We start from the raw sequence: 19,140 nt of genomic DNA on the forward strand, positions 1-19,140 counted from the left end.
AATACAGCCCCCTGGCTCCCAAATCGAGCAAACTTCTAAAACATCCCAGCTGATGAAATTTTGAAACCCCATTCTCCCCTTGTGACAATCCAATACCGCGAAACCATATTCCACCATGGCCAAACAACCACATCCCCGCAAAGCGACCGAGAACGAGTTCACCGAGGCGTTCAACGCGCAGCTCCTCCAGATCAAGGTTCTCCTCCAAGCCCCAGAAGAGCCGCAGATCGAGCCATCAGCGTCCAACATATCCGCCGCCCGGCGGCTGGCCGACCAGGCCGTCGCCCTCTCGACCGCCTACCCGAAACTGCACGCCAAGGCGCACCTGTTCCTGGGCCACGTCCTGCGCGCCGACCGCCGGTGGCTCGAGGCGCACCAGGCGTACGTGAGGTCGGCGCCCGTCTGTCCAGAGGTCGGGCAGCTCACTGCGGAGATGATTGCTGCGTACAACCGCGAGGTGGAGGAGGACAAGGCGCAGAGGCGGTCGAGGGAGGGGAAAGGGCCGGCTGGTGAGTCTTTGGAAGGGCGCCACGAGCAGGCTGTTGTATCTGAGTCTGAGCCTGAGCATGAGCCGGTTTTGGAGAGCAGACCCAAAACGAGGCAGGGTCCGCCGGTGTTGAGGAGGGTAAAGGCTAGGTACTTTGACCATGTTCATCCCGATTTTTACCTAGATATATAGATGGGAGAGCAGCTTCAATGAAAGTATTGCAAGGCACTCCTGCATCTTCCGATTGCTCGTTTGGATATAATATCAATGTACTGGAGTGGCTCAGGGGGTCCACGTGACTTACCCCTGATTCTGAACACTCAACCCCAACCCAGAAACTCCATGTTAGTCGGAAAAGCACAGAGGTCAGCACAATAAAATTGTACATCAGGCCTATGCGAAGCAAAATCGGATGCCAGCAAGATAGACTGTCAGAGCATCCGCTGCTCAAAGAAGACGATATTTGCTTGAATGCTAACCAAATCTTGACCAGAGCGCACCTTGTCTCCTCAAGAAAACGAGATTTTCACGTGACTCGATCGTGATTCGTTCAAAATCCAAATCGTCTTGACCTTGAGAGTATGCCATGGTTTTTTTTTGTTTGGGATTTCCCCAAACTTTCTCCTGCCCAGCTGTAACATTACCAAACTATAGCAAATATCAAACTTCAACCTACATAATGGCGCAACCACCCCCATCCAAACCCCTTCCCAAAAACTGGCCCAAAGAAATCCCCTACCTCAGCGCACCCCTCCGCTCACCGGCCCTAACCCCGGCCCAGCTAACCTCGATCCGCACACCACCACCACCATCCCAGACCCAGCCCAGCACAGTCCCACCTTCCTTCCCGCGCGGGCCCAACCCGGCCGTTGAGATCCGCCCCATCACGGACCCGCACCATCCAGCCCGCGGCCAGGCCGGCCTGTTCGCCACGCGCCGCCTCGAGCCCGGGTCGCTGATCCTGCCGTACCTGGGCGAGATCCACCCTGGCGTCCCCGACGCTGCTGCCGCCGCTGACGACCAGCAAGAAGAATACGACTACTCCAAATCAGACTACGACCTCTGGCTATCCCGCGACGCCGACGTCGCCGTCGACGCCGCCCGCTGCGGCAACGAGGCCCGCTTCGTCAACGACTACCGCGGCGTGCCCGGCGCCTCTCGCGCCAACTCCGAGTTTCGCGAGGTCTGGGATCCGCGGTGGCGGTACCGCGCTGCTGCTGCTGCTGCTGCTGGTGATGGTGCACGGGGCCAGCCTGTCATGGCTGCGCAGGCCGGCGAGTGGGGGATGGCCTTGTTTGTGCTGCCTGTTGGGAAGAAGACGCTGGCCAGGCGGCAGCAGCAGCAGCAGGGTGGGTCTGGAAAGAGGAGTGTAGGGGGGATTGAGAAGGGGGAGGAGATTCTGGTCAGCGTGAGTTATTTCCTTTTTTTTTTATTGTTGATTTTGTTACTTGCCCTTTGGTCTTGTTGGTTGCGCGCGATGGTGGAGAGCTGAACTCGAAAAAAAACTAACGTGAGTTTTGTCTTGCCTAGTATGGCAAGGGGTTCTGGGAGAAGCGGAAAGAAGAGTCTGGTGACGCACCGTGAGAAGCTAGCTCCCACTGCAATTCCTCGGCAAACACAGCGTTTGCTGTATTCCTCCGCATGGCTCAGAAGCCGACGTCAAGTGAGCTCCGGAGTCTCAAGGGTACTTTGGTTGTTCAGGCTCCGCGACGATCAGATGCCGCAAAGGACTGCACAGCTGGAATACTCGAGTGAATTGCTAATCCTCCTGTTCACGACACGTTGACCTGCCCCGGACTTCCGATTCTGATTGTCTGTTGCCGAAATTGATCGGAAAGAAAAGCGAACAAGGTCCGGCCATCAAGGGACGCGTATCTACCATATCTGATGATACGCAGATGAACGCCAACGTCACCAATAAGGCAACTAATTGTCTGAGCCAGCCCAGGCGCCAACTGACACTTTGTTAACGGTTCCCATCCAGTGTTACATCCTAAGCTGGGACCAGGAAGCCTCAAGTGCGCTGTTATCAGAGAAAGTATGGCAAGGCCCCGAAACCTTCAAGAGTGCCAAGCACATTCGAGGGTATATATATACAACAACACCAAGGACCACTCTACCCTGGTTCGTAATGACTTAATAAAATACATTATTGAAGGCTGCTATTTTTTCCCTGTGCCATTTTCCGCGCCCTCTACACCTCTATAGCATCAATGTAGTTTCTTAATCGCAAGTCGGCAAAGCAGGATCCTTTTTGCGCAAAATTCTAGACTAGCTTAATCATTTGCCTATACCTGCAAGGCGTACAGATACCCCTTCCGCAGCATCGGGCGCGGATCGAACCCGAGGTCTTCGTACTTCCTAGCCCCCTGCAACCTCCTCATCAGGTGCATGAGTGCCTCGTCCCGCGCGTTCGGATCCGGCTCGCCGGCGGTGGCGGTGTTATTGGCCTCGGCCAGATCAGTGCTGGCGGCTGCCAGATCGGCGAGGTGTTTGAGTCCCTGACTGGCGGTAGCCCCGGTGGCATTTGTTGACACCGCCGCAGCCGAGTCTCCGGTCTGTGTCACCGACTCCGGGTTGCCCACGGCGTCATCCATGGCAGACACCTTGGCGCGTATGATGTTGTCCCACGTTGAAGGGGCCATGTTGCCCGCCATGAGGTCATTTGCTATCAGTTCAATAGCATCTTCTCTCGTCTGGGATACCCTACTGAGCTCCGCGAGGCAGAGACCAGCGAGACCGTTGACGTGATGGTTCAGGGGACTGAGCGCGAGGTGATTGGAGCTCAGTTGCTGAACCAGGCCCACTGCTGCCCATAGAAGCTGCGTCGATGTGGAAGCCGGCGTGAGCAGGCACGTGAGTAGGCGGCAGTGCCAGTACGCAAAGTGCAGAACAGGATGTGATTTTGGTGTTATTATGCTGGCAGGGAAGTTCAACTTCCACATGTCCATGCCGAGTGAGAGGGCGGAGGCGTTGATTGGTGGCGCATCGCTATATGGCACGGTTGTATTAAGACCGCTTGGGGAGGAGATGAAGGTTTCGACATAGTTACCGAGTATATGACAAAGCCCTACAACCAACATTAGCTTTCTCACGTCCCGCATGGTCTGTACAAAAAGTTGCAACTTACCGATAAAGTGAAAGCCAGCGTCACCAAGCAGGATCTTGAGTGCGCATGTCGCATGGATGCAGTTCTGCGGAATCAGCAGAGGCCTCGCAGTACCAGCTGCGTTGAAACGGTCCAAAGCAACCAGGCTCCACCAAGCACGCAGAGAAACCATGTAATGTGACTCTGGGTCCGGATCTGGTTGTGAAAAGTCGTCCATCTGTGCAGTCCTCAATCCCATGTCATATGATACCGCCACCGCATGTGCAAGGAAGGCCGCCTGGGACGAGCCGCCGTGCTGGCCATCCAAGGCAGCAACCCCATGATTTTCAGCCTCGATCGCCAGAAGAAGCAAGACCTGGAGGTGTACCAGTTTGGCCGTGTACTGGTTTTCGTCACTGGGCGTATCGTGGCCACCTTCCGTCTTCCACTGAACCAACAATTTGGCCGCTCGACGCGCATCACCCGCGGCGACACCTTCCGGCATGGCATTGAAAGATTGCATCGTGGATGTTATTGCCTCCAGAAAAGCTTCACGCAGCAATGGCGGACATCTTGCCAGCGTAGATTGCACCACCGTCTTAACGCTGGCAAGAAAAGGAAACGTTGGATGAACAATGGTAAGGTACCTGCTGTTGTGTTAGCAAAAGGATCGCATACAGGCTGCATCGTGAGGTATCTCACCCGTGAAAAACATTATCATCAATCTCGCGGACATTCAGCTTGTCTGACTGCTGAATCGCCGCCGGGATTCCATCAGAATTGGGTGGAGCCGAGACGGGTAGAGGACCAGGCGCCAAAAGGGGAGGCTCAGGTGGCGGCGGAGCTGGGGCCAGGGGTGGCACAAGTCTATTAGCCGAGTAGGCATACTTTTGTCCCTGGCCTTCAGCAGTAGTAGTTGGCGGCGGATACGGCTGGAGAGGCCTGGGTTCAGAGGACCAGTTGGTGGCAGGCGGCTTATTAGGCACCGGAGTGGAGAATGGATCTGTAGATATGCTGGAAAAGGGGCGTTTTGAGTTATCGTTGAGTGGTGCTGATGGGGACTGATGTTCGGAAGATTCTCGCCTTGGTCCGCCTGCAAAGTCCAAAATGTCGCTCGCTGTCAAACCTTGATTTCCCAGCTTGCCTTCGATGGAGTTGATCCGGTCGGCCAACTCTTTGATATAACTAAGGACGTTCCCCAAGTTAGATGACCTGTGCGATCGAAACCAAGTGACCATCTGGCCTACTTACCCCTTACTGGGACCTCGCTTCTGAGGAATACGGCTAAAGTCACAGCGTATTTGAGACCGGCGACAGTTTGAGCATGCAGTCTCGCCCGTCTCCGATATTGCATCACATTTGACTTTTTTACGACGACATTCGTCACATGCCCTTGACACTTTTGAGCGCTTCCTCGGCGGCACACCATTGTCCGGAGAACCAGCATACATCTGCAATTGCGCCGGCATGTGCATCTGAGACTGCTGAGGCCCGTCGACATATGGAGGTTGCATGGGGGATTGGATATGTGGCTGGTGCGGATGTGGTTGCGCCATGATCTGCTGTTGGTTCATCTGACCATTCATATGGTGGTGGTTATGATTATCCATGGGAAGCCCCTGATGCTGATGAGGAGGCATCTGATGTGGTGCGCCCTCATGGTGGGGAGTCATGGGGAGAACATGTTCGTGCATATTCCCTTGCTCGTTTAGGGTGGTAGCATCTTCCATCTGCACATCTTGCCCCTCTGTTGGTGCATGCGGATCATGCACCTGGTCAGGGCTGTCGCCATTTTGAATATGCTGATGCTGCGGGGCATGGTTTTCGGCCAGTTCCTCAAGAGCAGCGGCAGCTTGCTGCTGAGGCCCCAACAAAGGCTGCTGGGGATCTTCTGAAGCAACGTCCGGAACTTCCGGGTCAGGGCCTGGTGCTTCAGGCGGAGGAGCTATGGGCTCCTCCCTGGGCGCGACAGCCTCATCGACACTATTCCCAGGTTCAACGTGTGCTTGTGGCTCAAAGTCATCCCTTGGTTGCGGCGCATCCACGCCATTCACTCCACTTTCATCAACCGCTATGGTCTGTATCATTGGCGCGAGGCTGGTGCCGAGCTGTGCGACGAGTTGAAGATCATCGACATTGCGCTGCTGGGGATCTTGGTCGGACGGTGCGGGAGCTTCGGGATCGGCCCTCAGTTGCGTCTGCTCGGTCTGATGGTCGAGGGAAGACACGTCGAACTTGGACTCGTCATAGTCGCACGCGACGGTCGCAACGTCTGGCTCCGGCAGCGAAGATTGATGAAGCAGGATGTTGTCGACGTCTGACTCTAGCGCTGGCTTCTCCATCGAGGAGCCCGGTCGACAATGCGACGCAGGGAATGGATGACCGCTATGCGGATGTCAGAATTCTGTTTTCCAACGTTGGTTTCCTTCCACCTCCCCCCCGTTTCTTTGAAAAGACCCGTCGCGCCCGACAGTGTCGCACAACGTCGTCTGAAGCTTGACTCGATCGCAAGATGCCATACAGGGTCAAAAAAGATCACTATTGGTAGAACGGCCAAAAAGCCAATCGCATCAGTAAGGAAACCCCCCCTCTATTGGGATGATTTTTTCAAAGGCATGTTGCATATTGTATGGATGTATCTGATTTTCTATGTGACAAAATATCATGTCTGCCATCGACTAGACTATTAACAAAGATCGGTCCACGGGAGAATATCACGACGAAGAGTTGGAATGAAGGCAGCATTGGTATGGTAGGCAAGGTAGTAAGGGAGATGATGTGATGATGGATGGGATATGTAAGGTAGGTGATACAATTGGGAATTGTATGTAGCTCCTAGGAGCTCAATTGATTGAAAACGCTCAACGTACCTAAGGTGCAAGGGCAAGCAACCACGTTGTTCCGAAGCGAAGAATTCCTTGGGCTTGTCCACGGATCAGGAAGAACCAGACTGCCGAACGGAATGGTGTTCATGCAGCCAGCAAGCCCAGACGCAAGGACGGATTTTTTCTTGCGGCACAGCATTATTGAATTTTCCGAGCCTTACCCTATTGGTGCAGCTCCAGAAAGCTCAAGTGGCTTAGATTACATAAGCCGGAAGCGGATACGATACGACTGGGAATAACGCCAAGCACCCACCACCTCCTGACGGAGAGATGTAGTCAAGATGATGAGATTATCAGTAGCCAAACAAAACCTCAGATTGTTTAATTCCACCAACGGAGTAGTTACTCAATCCCACCAACGGAGTAGTTACTCAATCCCCTTTGCCTTTCCTTTCGCTTCTCAAAAAAGTACCTACCGGTACACTCTCTTTTATTCCCTGTGACCCTCTACATCGTCTGGTTGTTCCGATACCACGACTAGATCCAGTGGATTTATTCTTTAGGTAATTATAGTTATACTAGAATCATATGTTGCCTTTTTTATGCGTTTTTTTTTTTTTGTTTGTTATCATTTTGTCCCAATCACCCAGAACTTTGACTAGAGCTAGTTTCTCTTTGCTGAAACTCCTTTTCTTCGTCCCTCTTAGCCCGCAACTCCTCCGACAACTTCATCACCAGCTTGGCGTGTATCCATTCAGCCTCATCCTGCCTCCCCATCAGGGGACTTCGAGATCCGATCCAGCTCCAGCTGCCAGGTTTATCGGATATTTCTTCGTCTTTGCTTGTACGCCGTCCGTTTTCCCCAGATTCATTGCCGTGCATCTCCTTCCGACCCAAGTGCGGTGGGTGGTGGTGGTGGTCGCGCGCATGTGGCTGTGCCTGGCGATGAATCTCTGGGTTGCTCTCATCCTCGCCGATCAGGCGTAGGTACCAGGCCCACTCGACAAAGCTGTATGTTTTCGTCGGCTTTTGTTTCATATGCTTGGCAACGCGCGCGATTTCATCAATGAGCACAACATGATAAGCGGCACGGCTTGTGGGAAGGTCTTTTGGGAATCCTAACGCGGCTTCTCGAGATACTGCGCCATCGTTCTGAGCTGGGCCTTTTTCTTTTTGTCTTGGGTGCTTTTCTTTCATCTGAGATCTGGACCCTTCAGCAGTGGCCTTTTCTTTGCCAGTCCCTACGTCTTTGGATTTGGATGTTGGTTCGACATCGTCCCCATCACTTCGTTCAGAGCTGTCGGTATCATCGGATGACCGCCGAATTCTTGCCTGACCAAGGAACCCTGGGGGCAGACCGTCGGTCTTTTCCTCTCCCTCGTTGAAGAGTTTTCCAAGCGATAGCCTCCGCACGATAGACTTCACGTCCTCCACGACATTCTTGTCACCAGGGAGGATGGTAACCTCGCCGATCCGGTCCGTCAGGTCTCGAATACTTTTCACAATAGTGTCGCCGGCGTTCGAGATAAGCACCGTTGTCGTTGGCAGAGCTAAGAGTGACCAAAACACAAAAAACGACCTTCCGGGATTTGAGATGGGCGTCACGTCGCCGTAGCCTATGGTTGTCAAGCTGACAAAGGCAAAGTAAACCCCATCGAAATAGCCCCATCCCTGGTAAGGTGCCTCGCATGCCTGGAAAATATAGGCCCCAAGAAGCCAAAGCACAATCCATGTGGTTGAGGAGAGGGCCATGGCAACCCAACGTCTCCGATTGGCTGCATGTGCCTGGATCTGTCTCATCAGTTGGAACTCTTTCTGTCTTCGTGCGATTTCTGCTGGATTGCTGGGGTCATGCGAGTGCTCAGTCTGCTCTTCGGTCCCATTCCTAACAGGCGCGAGTATATCGACCTGGCCTTTCTTGGTAAGACGCTTGACGGTGTGCCTTCTCTTTTTCTCGATCATACGCGCGTTGATCATCCTTCTTCCACGCTCTAGCACCAAGCTCCGAATTGATCCGATGACGAGACCTAGGCTTATGATTCCAACCAGGGCATAAGGGAACAATAGTCCTCGACCCAGCGGTGTCGCTGCTCCCATATCCCCGAACCCAACAGTGAACAAGGTCACATCGGCCCAGTAAACGGCATCGAGATACGCCCATCCCTCAATGGAGGAGAAGATTAGTGCTCCGACGAGTAGATACATGAGGAACATGATTGTTTGCAGCATCAAGGTACGCTGGCTCGCCGTAAGCTGAAAGTCGCGGTCGTAGCGGCCGATGTGAGCCCCGTACGCGGTGACGACCAGAAGCGTGGCCACGATGAAGTAAAGCAAGGCAGCATAAATGCCATAGAAAAAGGCCTGTGACCATATGTACTCTTCCGCAGGCTGGAGGACTAATGGCCCTGCAGCCGTCGCAGCGAGACATATGAGGCAAATAGACGAGAGATACCTATGCGTCGAACACTTGTTTGTCAGGCTCAAGAAGCATTAGCAAACCAGACCAGGAGGCGTACCATCCCACAATAGTTACCGGCATGGCTATGGTGAACCTTATACGCCGGGCCATGTTCAGCAACAGGAACAAGTTGGCCACTATTGCAACCGCCAGCTGAACAGCGTTCACTGCGATCAGATATGTCGGGTCTTGGACAAACTCGGCTTGGCTGATGTTGGTTCCTGGCGGCACGTGCTGCCTCCAAGGTCGAACCAAGGCGCATATACTGAAGGCCGACGCAACAGGACCTAGGGTGCCAGCCATCATGGGGAATGCAGATGATGCGAACCACCATCTTGTCGGGTCGAGGTGAGCCTGAGTCTCGTGAATTGGCTGAAGTACCTCGGGCGCTTCACCTCCGTGGTCGGTTACACTCTGCCTGTCTTTTTCAGCAGCTCGTGCATGGCGCTCGATACAGTCTCCACCGGCGTCATCCATGATTCCCGTTGAGAGCAATCAGCTCGGTTGATCAAGGAGGGCAGTTTGTTGGATAAGTATCCATCAGTCTTTGGATTCTTGTAAACGAACGGCGTAACTGCTTAACCGAAGTTTGCATCTCTGCATAGAAGTTATTGTCTTTGGTTTTCGTGGAGAGTAGATCTCCTTTCACAACAAAAAACAAACAAAGAAAGAATCGTCATCATTGATTAGAGCTGGATATCAAGGACACCGCGGCTTGATGGATGGCGAATGACCGTGTCCGTGTGGACCTCTCATTTTGCGACCAGTCCAATAGGAGCTAGCTATTCCTTGATTGTCGCAGGGATACGGTAATATAATCGCATATATGCTTTAATTATATCATGATTAATTGCTTGAACTGCTGTCGTGGACAGTTATTTCACGTAAAGGACCTCGAGCGTGAGAGCAAGTGAAGGAAACAAGGAGAAAACAGATACCAATTTTCTAGCCTAGGATTCAATCATTGTCCCTTCCGCAGGAAACGCAAGTACACACATAGTAAACAGAGAGTATTTGGCAATGACGTCAGCTCACGTGATCGGGGTGTTTTTGCCAATTCTGATTCGTATTGCAACCAAAGATTGATTGCCTTCACTTGTCTCTGCCTACCTAGGTATCTCTGTATCGCGAACGAAGAGACCACTATTTCTGGTAACTACAGCCACTCTTCAAGCCCATCCTAACCAGTCGCTCCTTTCAATAACGGGCGCTCGAGCTTGGAACTTTAATTTCTGAAAATTCGTTCAATTAATTATCTCTTATTCTTCACTTGGGCTGAGCCCGTGCGCTGTGACAATTAACACAGTCGACTTTTTATGAAATAATTTTGAGGCTTTGTCACCGGTAATATACTATTCAAAAAGTTGATACTACAGATACAAGTGGATGCTATACACATTAATGCTTGAGATCCCTTACCACAATGCCAAGATGGCATACCCGCCTTCCGTTGGCTTTGCGCCCCATTCGGGCCGGTAGTTGGTGCCGAACATTTGCATCCGGATCCAATTGTCCTCGTCACGAGCAAATCTCCGTCCGCTGTGGCTCGTCTGGTCATATCGCGGTCGACTTGCACAATCACCTCTACCACCCCCCTACTGCACCTCTGGTGATTTACCTTCCATCATTCTCCAGGCAGCCACACCTCTCACCTCCCCTCCCGGAATTCATCAAACGATATCCGACGGCAGTCATCAACTACCGATGGCCAGAGGACTCCATTCTTTTAGACCTCGTGCCTGCTGGCCAAAACTCCCAGCCTGAGGATGACAGCATCGTTCCAACAAACCCACTCCATTGGCCCACGCCCATCCATGACACCCTCTTTGGCTATTCTTGGATCACGGACAACCTGGTCCCTCCAGACTCTCAGCGCCGAGATATATACGTCGTCGGTTCCTATCTCGGCGCCTCGCTGGCCGCCTCCCTAGCTCTCACAGAGTCGCACACGCACGAGCGTATGGCTGTCCGCGGTGTGGCATTGTACAATGGCATTTACGACTGGACGGCCTTTCTTCCGCCGCAGAATAACAACCCCAGCACGGACGCTCTCGCCGCCATGAAATCTCTACTCGAGCTTCCAGACGATGATGCCGAGGGCTCCGCGATGCACTACCTCCGCCAGCTGGTCCCTACGCTCTTCAAGACGCCTTCAAACCTATTTGACCCATTCGCAAGCGCTGTGCTATTCTTCCGCAGCACGGGTCTGCTGGTTCCATCATCGTTTGAGCCGTCGGGATCCACCATCCCACCAGAACTTGAGCGCGCGATCGCTGAACTGTCATTGGATGAGGCCTCCACTCCCGTCCCGGGCAGTCCCGAGGCCGCCAGGCTCGAAGTGGCGTTCAAGGCTCCGAGGAAGGGGTATATGGCTTTTCCTCCACGCCAGTCCATGCTGCGGATCCCTGAGGCGTTGATACTGCACGAGACAGGGACTGTGCAGCCTGGGCGTGGGAGAGGGAGGAAGCGGAGCACGGCATCCCGCAATAACTTTGCATCGCAGGCCAAAGAGCTGGCCAGGGTGATGCGGAGGAGCATCAGCTTGTATGAGATGCGAGAGCGAATGAGGTTGGATGATATTGATGAAGGCGCTGGTGCCGAGGCTGAGCGACGGGTGCAGCTACGTGATCTCGGGACAGAGGATGTTGCTGAGGACGCACTGGGGCCTGCCGTAGAGGAGTGGCTCGAGGAGAAAATGAATGCGTGTGACGTGACAGCGTAGCGGTTAACAAGCTGTATATAGTTTTATAAAGCTCGGTAGGACCACTAATAAGCACTGGGTTCCCTGCATACCATCGAATGATATCTTACAGTTCCAATTGCTACAATTACAAGCATACTTTATGTTGATGCAATCTGAGCCTCAGTTTAAACGGTCGCAGATTGAGCCTACAGTAGTATCTACCAAATAGCAGGAGACTCACTATGAAAGCCTAGTAATAGTGACCATTCGAGTATAATATTGTACAAGGATTATGAAGGGGAGGGATTGTTTGCACGATATTAACCACTCTTCATACCCACCTAGTTTGACAGTAAGTTCCGCCAATCGCCACAGTCGACAATACAGGCTGCTAGTCGCCATTTCCAAAGACCAACAAAATAGGATTCTTGATTGAGCACATCGTTGATGTACTCAAGCCGAAACGAGAAAAAAATCAAAAAGATCGGAAAAATGAATTTCTCCCCCGAACCGGAGTCGAGCCGGTGACCTTCTGATTACAACTTGACAGATTACAGTCAGACGTGATGAACCAACTACACCATCAGGGGTTTAAACTTGAGGACTCGAGCCTGTTGTGGAAACTATGTAGCCTCAGAAAGCGGGGTCGTGTCTCCGGATAAACACATTTTAATCACGCACCATTTGTCGTGACGTATGGGCAAGTGCTGATTCTGATGTAGACTCTTGCAAATACGTGTGTAGCTAGCTGTACAGGTTTGTCTTGTAGCGAGCGATACATCAGACACGACAACAGACATGATCCAAAGAGATAACCAAGAGCTAGAGGAAGAAAAGACAAGAGGGGAAGATTTGCCTGGGATTTCAATTGCTTCCCAAGCTTATGAAATTCACAAGTTCGCTGATTTTATTTGATTGGTAGCTTTCTATTATCGGGTTTACTTTTCAAGAATGCAACCAGGCGCCTTCCTTACATATCTACCGTTGCAGCAGATCTAACCTAGCCAATACATGAGATATCATTGCTCGTCTGATATGTAAATATAGTTCGCTCATTTATTTATCTGCCATCCTACCTTTCCCACACCCGACTTGGATACATCTCCCACCCCTCTAATCCCACCACACAACCCCTAAGACCAAAGAAAGACCAACAATGCCCACTCCCCAAACCCAAACAATCCCAACACCCTGGTGCCCCATCTCCGCAACCATCCTCCAACCCGACCCCACCACCACACCTCCTCACCCAACCGACCTGACCCTCCTCCTCCTCCACGGAAACTCCTCCAGCTCCCTCGCCTTCACCCACATCCTCTCCCGCCCTCCACCACCAGGCGTATCCCGCGTCGTCGCCCTCGACTACCCAGGCCACGGCCGATCCGGCAACGCCACCGCCGAGCACCAGCGCGTCTACACCCAACCGGGCTACGCCGCCGTGGCCGCCCACGCGCTGGCCGCCCTGAACATCCGCGGCCGCGTCGCCGTGCTCGGTTGGAGCCTGGGCGGCCACGTCGCCATCGAGCTGATCCCGCTGCTGGCGCCGTCCAGCCTGGCCGACCGCGCCGCCAGCCTCGGCACGGGACCTCTACCCGGCACATCCCCCGCCCCGTCACCGCCGCCCACCAGCGAGATCGCCATCGCGGGCATCATGCTGGTGGGGACGCCGCCGCTCGGCAACGCGGCGCAGTTCAAAGCGGGCTTCTCGCCGGGTGCCGGGGAGTGCGCATCTGCGCGGGAGAGCCGGAGGGGCGAGGTTGGTCGGGGCGGGCGGGACGCGCTGAGCGAGATTTCCTTCTTTGCGCTGGCGGCCGAGGAGCTGACGGACGAGATGGTGGAGACGCTGACGGTGGCGGGCCACGGGCCGCCGCGGGAGCAGTGGATGGCGGACGGGGCGCGGCGGACCGACGGGCGGGCGAGGCGCGTCATGGCGGAGAACGCCTTCGCTGGAGAGCTGTCGGACCAGGTCGGCATCGTCGGGGCGAGCGACGTGCTGTGCGCCGTGGTCAACGGGGCCGAGGAGCCGTTTGTCAACCTGGACTATGTGGATGGTATCCGCTTCAGGAATCTGTGGAAGGGCGAGTGCCACCGGATTCCTGGCTTGGGCCATGCTCCGTTCTGGGAAGCCCCTGATTTGTTTTGGGACGGGTATTTGACGCCTTTTCTTGCGGACTGTGATGCAGCGCAAGCATATTCACTCTAAAGGACACTTGTGACAAACGGGCCGAAAACAAAAAAAGCATGATAGGCATCGTTACTATTAAAACAATGTATCCTTGGTTTATGTACCAAGGGTGTTGTGGTCAAATGCCAAATAAAAGAGAGAGAAAAGAAAGTCCGTTCAGGACGCAGCAGACAAAAGAAAGTCCCTCCACGCTCGATGAATTCAGATTTTATCATCATTAATCTCAGAAGAGATCACCACCACTCTGTCACTGCTAGCATCATCCCCAGCCCGCTCCTCTTCCTGTCTCTCCGCTTCGGCCACTTCCACCATGCTCGGCCTGAATCCGAAAATCCACAGCCGTGATCGCAGCAGAAGCGAACTCATAACGACGCTGATGCTGCTCAAGGCCATCGCCAACGCCGCCCACACTGGGTCAAGCCGCACGTGCTGGCCTCCCGGTCCTACGACTGGGTAAAGCACGCCGGCGGCGACAGGGACGGCCAGGACATTGTAGAACAGCGCCCAGCCAAAGTTTAGCTTGATGCGACGGAACACGGCCTTTGAAAGCTCCAGCAGCGTGAGAACGTTACGAAGGTCGCTCTTGACCAGCACAAACCCGGCGCTCGAGATGGCAACGTCTGATCCAGATCCGATAGCCACGCCAACGTCCGCCTGTGCCAACGCTGGTGCATCGTTTACTCCATCGCCAACCATGGCCACAATGGCTCGCCTAGTCGTAGATTCCTTCTTGTGGCCAATCTGCGCCTTGAGAGTGCTTTGAAGATATTTGATCCTGTCAGCCTTTTGTGCAGGTAGCACCTCGGCCAGAACATGCTCGACGTCAATCCCCAGTCTGTTGCCGACTGCCCGCGCTGTTGCTGCATTGTCTCCGGACAGCATGTACACCTGGATGCCTCGGGACTGAAGTGCAGCGATCACGGCTGCCGACTCGGGCCGGATCGGGTCCGAGATTGCGAGTGCGCCTCGAATCGAATATGTAGACTCTGCTATCGACTCTGGATCCACGATTTGCTTGTCCAATATTGGTTTGACAGCTGCGAGGGCAATCGAGTTGGCACCTGCTGTCCACCTGGCTAACGTCGCGTCAAGGGAAAGAGGCACGGTAGCAGAGAACTGCTCCATCAGGGCCTTGTTCCCCACAATCATTTCAAATGCCGCAGAGCCATCATTCGGTGTGAAGACTGCACGCATTCCCTTGCCAGGTATCTCCTGAAGATCCTCGACTTGGCCGGTTGGGAGGGGCTGGAGTGAGCAATACGAAACGATGGCCTTGGCTATGGTATGACTGCTGTTCTCCTCAATGGCCTTCAGGGCAGCCATGATAAGGGGCGTGGGAACCACGAACTCTCCCTTCTCGCCATCTAGAAATTTGGAGTTTGTAATCTTGGGCTCCCCACCCATTGTCAAGGTGCCAGTCTTGTCGAACACGACACAATCGATCCGACTAGCCGTCTCAAATGCGAGGCCACCACCCTTGGCAAGAATACCATACCTGGCTGCGAGACCAGCGCCTACAAAGATGGCGGTTGGGGCCGCAAGCGCCAGGCCGCAGGGGCACGCAACAACAAAGACTGATATGGCAAACTGAAGGGAGAATGAAACCCATCCGCCGGACGTTACATCCAAAAAGTGCCCTGGGATCACGCCCGAAAGACCAACCGAGAGCCACACCAACCAGGTGACAACAGCCACAAGAGTGATGCACGGCACAAAGTACGTGGTCAGGATGTCGGCAAACTGCTCCATCGGCGCTCGTTTAGTCTGGCCCTCGCGTACGATGCGGACAATCTGATCCAGCATGGAGTTGCCAGATACGCCCGTTATGCGTATCACCACAGGTCCAGCTTTGTTGACTGTGCCGGCATAGACCTCCTCGCCTGGTCCCTTCTTGATCGGTCGTGACTCTCCTGTTAGACTCGACTCATCAAAGCTGGTAGCGCCTTGTACAATGATTCCGTCGGCTGGCGGTGATGTGCCGTGTGGGATTCGGACGAGGTCTCCGAAATCCAGAAGCTCCGTTTTGACGACAATGTCCTCGGTGTGTCTTTGGCCATGCATGTCTGTACTCTGCTCGACGAGGATGGCAGTGGTCGGTCTCAATTTGGCAAGGGCCTCAACGGCATCGCCAGTCTTGGATTTGCTGTAGGACTCAATGAGCCGGCCGAGCAACAAGAAGAAAGTCAGGAAAACGACGGCGTCAAAGTAGAAATTGGCATCGTTGATTTCCTTGGGCCTGTAGACTGCAGCCGCAATCAGCTGGCTCGTGGAGCTGACGTAGGCAATAGTGGTGCCCAGAGACATCAGTGTGTTCATGCTCCCGAACCGGTAGAAGCGTTGGAGAATTGGTGTCCGGGATTCAGGCTTCCAGAGGGTCCAGATCTCCTTGAACGCTCGCAAGTGAAACATGTCGGCGGCGAAGAAGTAGACCGGGGTCGCCAGGATGAACAGTGCTATTTGAAGTCGACTGATACCCGCAACCCAGGGCATCATCAGATGGTGCTTTTCCACATTGCTGTCTGGCAAAAGGGTCATGTAGACGATACCCAGTACGAATGTTGGAATGCAAAGTATCCCGGTAAATATGACCCTGTAAAAGATTTGTCTTAGATGCTTTCTTTGGATCTCCTTGGATCGCTCTTCGAGTGTCGGCGGGTGGTATATAGAAGCTTTGAATGCCGGGTCGCTAGCCTCGATCGAGGCAAGAATTCGACGTATCGTAAAGTCAGGAGAACTTGGTACGTATGTAACCTTCATGATGGGATGTTGATGTGTCGGCTCCCGATCCACACGAAGATTGTATCGCAGGCCAAAGGTCTCCAGGTTCTGAATTGTCCGTCGAGGGCAGTGGTCGCAGTACATGCCATCCACCGAGATCTCCACAGTCCGTTCTTCTTGCTCCGTCTTCTCCTCCTTCAAGTTTGTAATGGTATCGATCGCGGCATCGTATCCAAGGTCTTCGATCTCGTCCACAATCTTGTCAGCTTTGCTTCGGTCTGCAAAGTCGACAGTCGCACTGTTGGTGATGAGATTAACGGCAATATTGGATATCCAATCTCTTTTGCTAAGCTCTTTTGTGATTGCATTCGAGCATGCGGCGCATGTCATGCCACCAATGGCAACAGTGGCCCTCCATATTGGCGCATCCTCAAGATTTGGCGAAGCAAAAGACTCGATAGACATGATTGGTGGTGATGAAGAAGCCGATGACGATGCTGAAGATGAAGATGATTCGCCGTTGTTGCTCCTGGCCCTTGACGGAGCTGGGGGCCGTATGACAACACCCAAGTTCCGGGTCGTCTCCTGTGCACTAGGGAGCGGATCAGGCCTAGCAGCGAAGTCTGCACCCTTTCCGCGGCACTCCTCGCAGTTCTTCAAGTGCGCATCGATATGAGAGGGTCTCGAGCCAAAGAGTGGTGACCTAAGCCAGGATGACGCGGCAGGCTGTTTCCCTTTATGTCGACTGCTGGTAGTTTCCTTACTGCAGATGTTAACAGCTGCAGTTGCCGCTTCCGCGTCGAGGTGTGCCTCCTGGGTCGTTCTGTCACCTGCGGAGGTTGTTACACCGCAAATTTCAAACCCTGCTCTCGAAAGTTCGGCGGCCATGGTGCTGATTGGGGCATCCAAGTCGTGTTCAACGGTAACAACAGCCGTCACAATGTTGGGCGACACCCACCTGATCTTGTCTCTGCACGACGCATGCAGGACTTCTTTGATGGCCGAGACGCATGTCGGGCAGTGTAAATTGCCCAATAAAAAAGATGTTATGGCAGGTTCCGTAGGAGGCCGAGACTGCCTCGTGTCTGACGGAGCCATGGTGTGCGGTGGCTCTGGGTGGCTTGTTCCGGGTAGATCGGCGCACGAGACACCACTAGAAGTTGCCCCGGTGTTTGATTCAGATCCCGCGGATGATATTCCAGAGTAGCCGTTTAGGATTGCTTCTGGATGTTGATGCTGGTCTATGCCGACTCCAGCCTTGGTATGGTGTCTTCTTTAGTATTCGGATTTTAAAAGACAGCCGGGGTGGAAACTCGGACCGGCAGATGTTGGCGTGGATACCTCGGGCTGATATCAGGCTGAAGTTGATGGAGCCCATCAACTGGTAGATCGAGGTTGACAGCAGGTTGAGGGGTATCCTGATGCTTGCCAAAATCGATATGTCTCACGACGATTCCCGGTTGTCTTTCCAATTAACTGAAGTCTTTGGCTTTGATAAAGCGGAACGGTTGCGGGTCGCACTTCGGCTGAGTGTGGCGTGTATATTGACGGTGCAGATTCTGGCCAACGACAAAAAGAACTAGAACCTTGAAAGCCAAGAGCTCGTTTAAAGGAACAAGCCGACGACAGCTAGTGCGAATACGCAGTGAAACAAACTAAAAGTGTGTATAACGAAAAGAAGTGATTCTCAATAGGAAGCAGCAGCACTTTGCCGCGTGTGACAGTGGCACCAAGCAGTCGAAAACTTCTTCTGGTCAACACTTGAGACGGTGTATCTCGGAGGTTTAGTTGACTCTGCGTTGATGAATATGACAACAAACGTAGATGCACTCAAAGAAACTGGCAGTCCTTGCTGTCTTGAAGAAAAGTCTGAGCTCTTCTGGCCCTTACCTGAAGATTCTAGTAGTTTTGCGCAAATTTTGCTGGTTTCAACTCTGGATTACTCATTGCGTCTCTCAACGCAACTTGTTGTTCGCGCACAAGTCGCGCAGGCCCCATTAGTGTCAAAGTTGGGGCGAGACGGCACCCACCTGGCAACCAATGAGAAGTGGGCGTGAATTTTGTTTCTTTCCAAATATCACACCCGCACAAGTCTGCAGTCTGCGAGATCATGCAGCACTGCTTCTAATACGGGGGAAACCAATAGTTGAGCTACCGCCGCGGTAGTGTCTGATGCAGCAGTGACGCATGCACAATGGGGGAACCGTTCCGATTTCCCCAAAACGGTCTCCGCGGCATCTGAAATGTCGATTATTGCTGACCGACCAAGATTATTTCCGTACTACGGACGAGGGGACGGACCAAACAGTTGGTCTGGGCCAGGACGAATCGGACAGGAGGGCAGGATCGCTTGTAAGCATTTCTGCATGGGCTTATATTGCAGCTTATTAGTGTAAATTATACAAAAACTCTGCTCTGTAATATTTCCAAGGATATGACAGAGACTAGTTCTAATTGGATTTGTCGTTAAGGTTGACTGCGGCAAGCCTGGCAATGTACGTCCATGGCCGGGGATAAAACCCGCGCGCTGAGTGTCACTATATCGTTAGTTCTGCCATAGCTTTGATTAGAGTTCCGTAGGGCGACGGCCCACCAGGCTAACAAGACCATAGACGAACTGTCCAGGTTCTGTTCAATCTACAAAAGCAAAGGGTGTATACGACTGATTCAAGCGCAATTTGCTGGAGACCCTCCAA

General features: G+C 53.3%; 7 protein-coding genes and 1 non-coding gene across 8 annotated transcripts; 4 read left to right on the forward strand and 4 right to left on the reverse strand.

The window, feature by feature from the left end:
- Window positions 1–115: 115 nt before the first annotated feature.
- Window positions 116–679, forward strand: MGG_17338 (uncharacterized protein; the record flags this gene model as incomplete). Its single annotated transcript, XM_003717968.1, has 1 exon — window positions 116–679. The coding sequence occupies one exon, from the start codon at window positions 116–118 to the stop codon at window positions 677–679; it is 564 nt and encodes a 187-aa protein (XP_003718016.1).
- A 196-nt stretch (window positions 680–875) lies between these two features.
- MGG_17339 (uncharacterized protein) lies at window positions 876–2,649 on the forward strand. Its single transcript, XM_003717969.1, has 2 exons — window positions 876–1,895; window positions 2,018–2,649. Exons 1-2 carry the CDS (start codon window positions 1,074–1,076, stop codon window positions 2,069–2,071), a joined length of 876 nt encoding a protein of 291 aa, XP_003718017.1. The 5' UTR covers window positions 876–1,073; the 3' UTR covers window positions 2,072–2,649.
- MGG_00934 (uncharacterized protein) lies at window positions 2,414–6,584 on the reverse strand. Its single transcript, XM_003717970.1, has 5 exons — window positions 6,446–6,584; window positions 4,827–6,113; window positions 4,278–4,760; window positions 3,618–4,222; window positions 2,414–3,557 (listed from the first exon to the last, which is right to left on the reverse strand). Exons 2-5 carry the CDS (start codon window positions 5,915–5,917, stop codon window positions 2,776–2,778), a joined length of 2,961 nt encoding a protein of 986 aa, XP_003718018.1. The 5' UTR covers window positions 5,918–6,113; window positions 6,446–6,584; the 3' UTR covers window positions 2,414–2,775.
- Window positions 6,585–6,735: 151 nt separating this feature from the next.
- On the reverse strand, window positions 6,736–9,783 carry MGG_00933 (uncharacterized protein). Its single transcript, XM_003717971.1, has 2 exons — window positions 8,917–9,783; window positions 6,736–8,852 (listed from the first exon to the last, which is right to left on the reverse strand). The coding sequence occupies exons 1-2, from the start codon at window positions 9,333–9,335 to the stop codon at window positions 7,043–7,045; spliced, it is 2,229 nt and encodes a 742-aa protein (XP_003718019.1). The 5' UTR covers window positions 9,336–9,783; the 3' UTR covers window positions 6,736–7,042.
- Window positions 9,784–9,970: 187 nt separating this feature from the next.
- MGG_00932 (uncharacterized protein) lies at window positions 9,971–11,650 on the forward strand. Its single transcript, XM_003717972.1, has one exon. The coding sequence runs from the start codon at window positions 10,282–10,284 to the stop codon at window positions 11,578–11,580; it is 1,299 nt and encodes a 432-aa protein (XP_003718020.1). The 5' UTR covers window positions 9,971–10,281; the 3' UTR covers window positions 11,581–11,650.
- A 392-nt stretch (window positions 11,651–12,042) lies between these two features.
- MGG_20231 lies at window positions 12,043–12,131 on the reverse strand. Its single transcript has one exon. It is a non-coding gene; the product is annotated as a tRNA-Tyr (tRNA).
- A 146-nt stretch (window positions 12,132–12,277) lies between these two features.
- On the forward strand, window positions 12,278–14,491 carry MGG_00931 (alpha/beta hydrolase). Its single transcript, XM_003717973.1, has one exon. The coding sequence runs from the start codon at window positions 12,698–12,700 to the stop codon at window positions 13,742–13,744; it is 1,047 nt and encodes a 348-aa protein (XP_003718021.1). The 5' UTR covers window positions 12,278–12,697; the 3' UTR covers window positions 13,745–14,491.
- On the reverse strand, window positions 12,439–18,382 carry MGG_00930 (copper-transporting ATPase 1). Its single transcript, XM_003717974.1, has one exon. It carries the CDS (start codon window positions 17,540–17,542, stop codon window positions 13,928–13,930), a length of 3,615 nt encoding a protein of 1,204 aa, XP_003718022.1. The 5' UTR covers window positions 17,543–18,382; the 3' UTR covers window positions 12,439–13,927.
- Window positions 18,383–19,140: the final 758 nt, after the last annotated feature.

This window comes from Pyricularia oryzae, chromosome 5 (assembly GCF_000002495.2).
Source record: "Pyricularia oryzae 70-15 chromosome 5, whole genome shotgun sequence".
Taxonomy (NCBI): domain Eukaryota; kingdom Fungi; phylum Ascomycota; class Sordariomycetes; order Magnaporthales; family Pyriculariaceae; genus Pyricularia; species Pyricularia oryzae.